This window comes from Nanorana parkeri, unplaced genomic scaffold (genome assembly GCF_000935625.1).
Source record: "Nanorana parkeri isolate BGI_ZX_2015 unplaced genomic scaffold, ASM93562v1 scaffold85, whole genome shotgun sequence".
Taxonomy (NCBI): domain Eukaryota; kingdom Metazoa; phylum Chordata; class Amphibia; order Anura; family Dicroglossidae; genus Nanorana; species Nanorana parkeri.
This window is the reverse complement of record NW_017306353.1, coordinates 504,300-505,054: the sequence shown is the minus strand read 5'-3', so window position 1 is coordinate 505,054 and position 755 is coordinate 504,300. Positions and strand designations below refer to the sequence as shown.

General features: G+C 48.2%; 1 protein-coding gene across 2 annotated transcripts in view; it reads left to right on the top strand.

Moving 5' to 3' along the window:
* The window catches only part of MCRIP2 (MAPK regulated corepressor interacting protein 2), a 14,674-nt gene extending 14,397 nt beyond the window's left edge, over nt 1-277 (top strand). For both annotated transcript variants that reach the window (XM_018552377.1, XM_018552376.1), the window contains exon 5: nt 28-277. In XM_018552377.1, the coding sequence (XP_018407879.1) occupies nt 28-98 (71 nt within the window). In that variant the 3' untranslated portion in view covers nt 99-277. The remainder of the gene's footprint in view (nt 1-27) is intronic.
* The last annotated feature ends 478 nt before the right edge of the window (nt 278-755 follow it).

Here is a 755-nt window from a genome sequence, read left to right as displayed (position 1 = left end):
CCTCCTCTCCCTGTATTCTCTCCGCAGATTTTGTCCCTATTGATCTGGAAGAGTGGTGGGCAGAACGATTCCTGGCAAACATCGAGAACTGTGCCTGAAGGACAGAGATTTCCCCAGACCTCCCTTTCTTTATTTAAAGGGGGAGAACATGCGCAAGACTGCCTCTGCCGGTGACATGCCGTTCACAGATAGACTGCGGCCCGCTCTCCGTAGCGGACCACCACAAGCTGGACACCCCCACGCCGTGAAGACTCGATGCTGACGAGATGCCGTCTCTACAGCTGTTCCTTTTATGAGGATTTAGAAGTCTCAACCTTGGTTGGAAAAAACAAAGCAAAAAAAAAACAACCCACAGAGGGCCTTGTTTAGAACGGTGCTCGAAAGGAAAATGTATTTGTTGCCTGTAGCAACCAGACTCCTTTTTCAAGTGCGGGTCTAAACAGGAAAGGAGGAGTCCGATTGGCTGCTATGGGCAACATCCATGAGACTAGGTACTGGGAGTTCTCTAGGCCTTAGCAAGCTGGTTGGGAAGATTATTGTTCAGAAATGGCATAACAAAGTGTTGGGTTTGATTAAGTGAACAAGTATAGACGTAGATGAACCTGGCAGGATAGACGAATGGGAGCTGACTTGTGTTTAAAGATGCCAGTTCCGGGGCACTCGTCTCACCTGAGGTTCATAGTGCAAGTCCAGCCAAAACATATTTAATAGTGGAGATGGATTTGGACCCCTGTTGGGTTATTGCTGCTATGAAG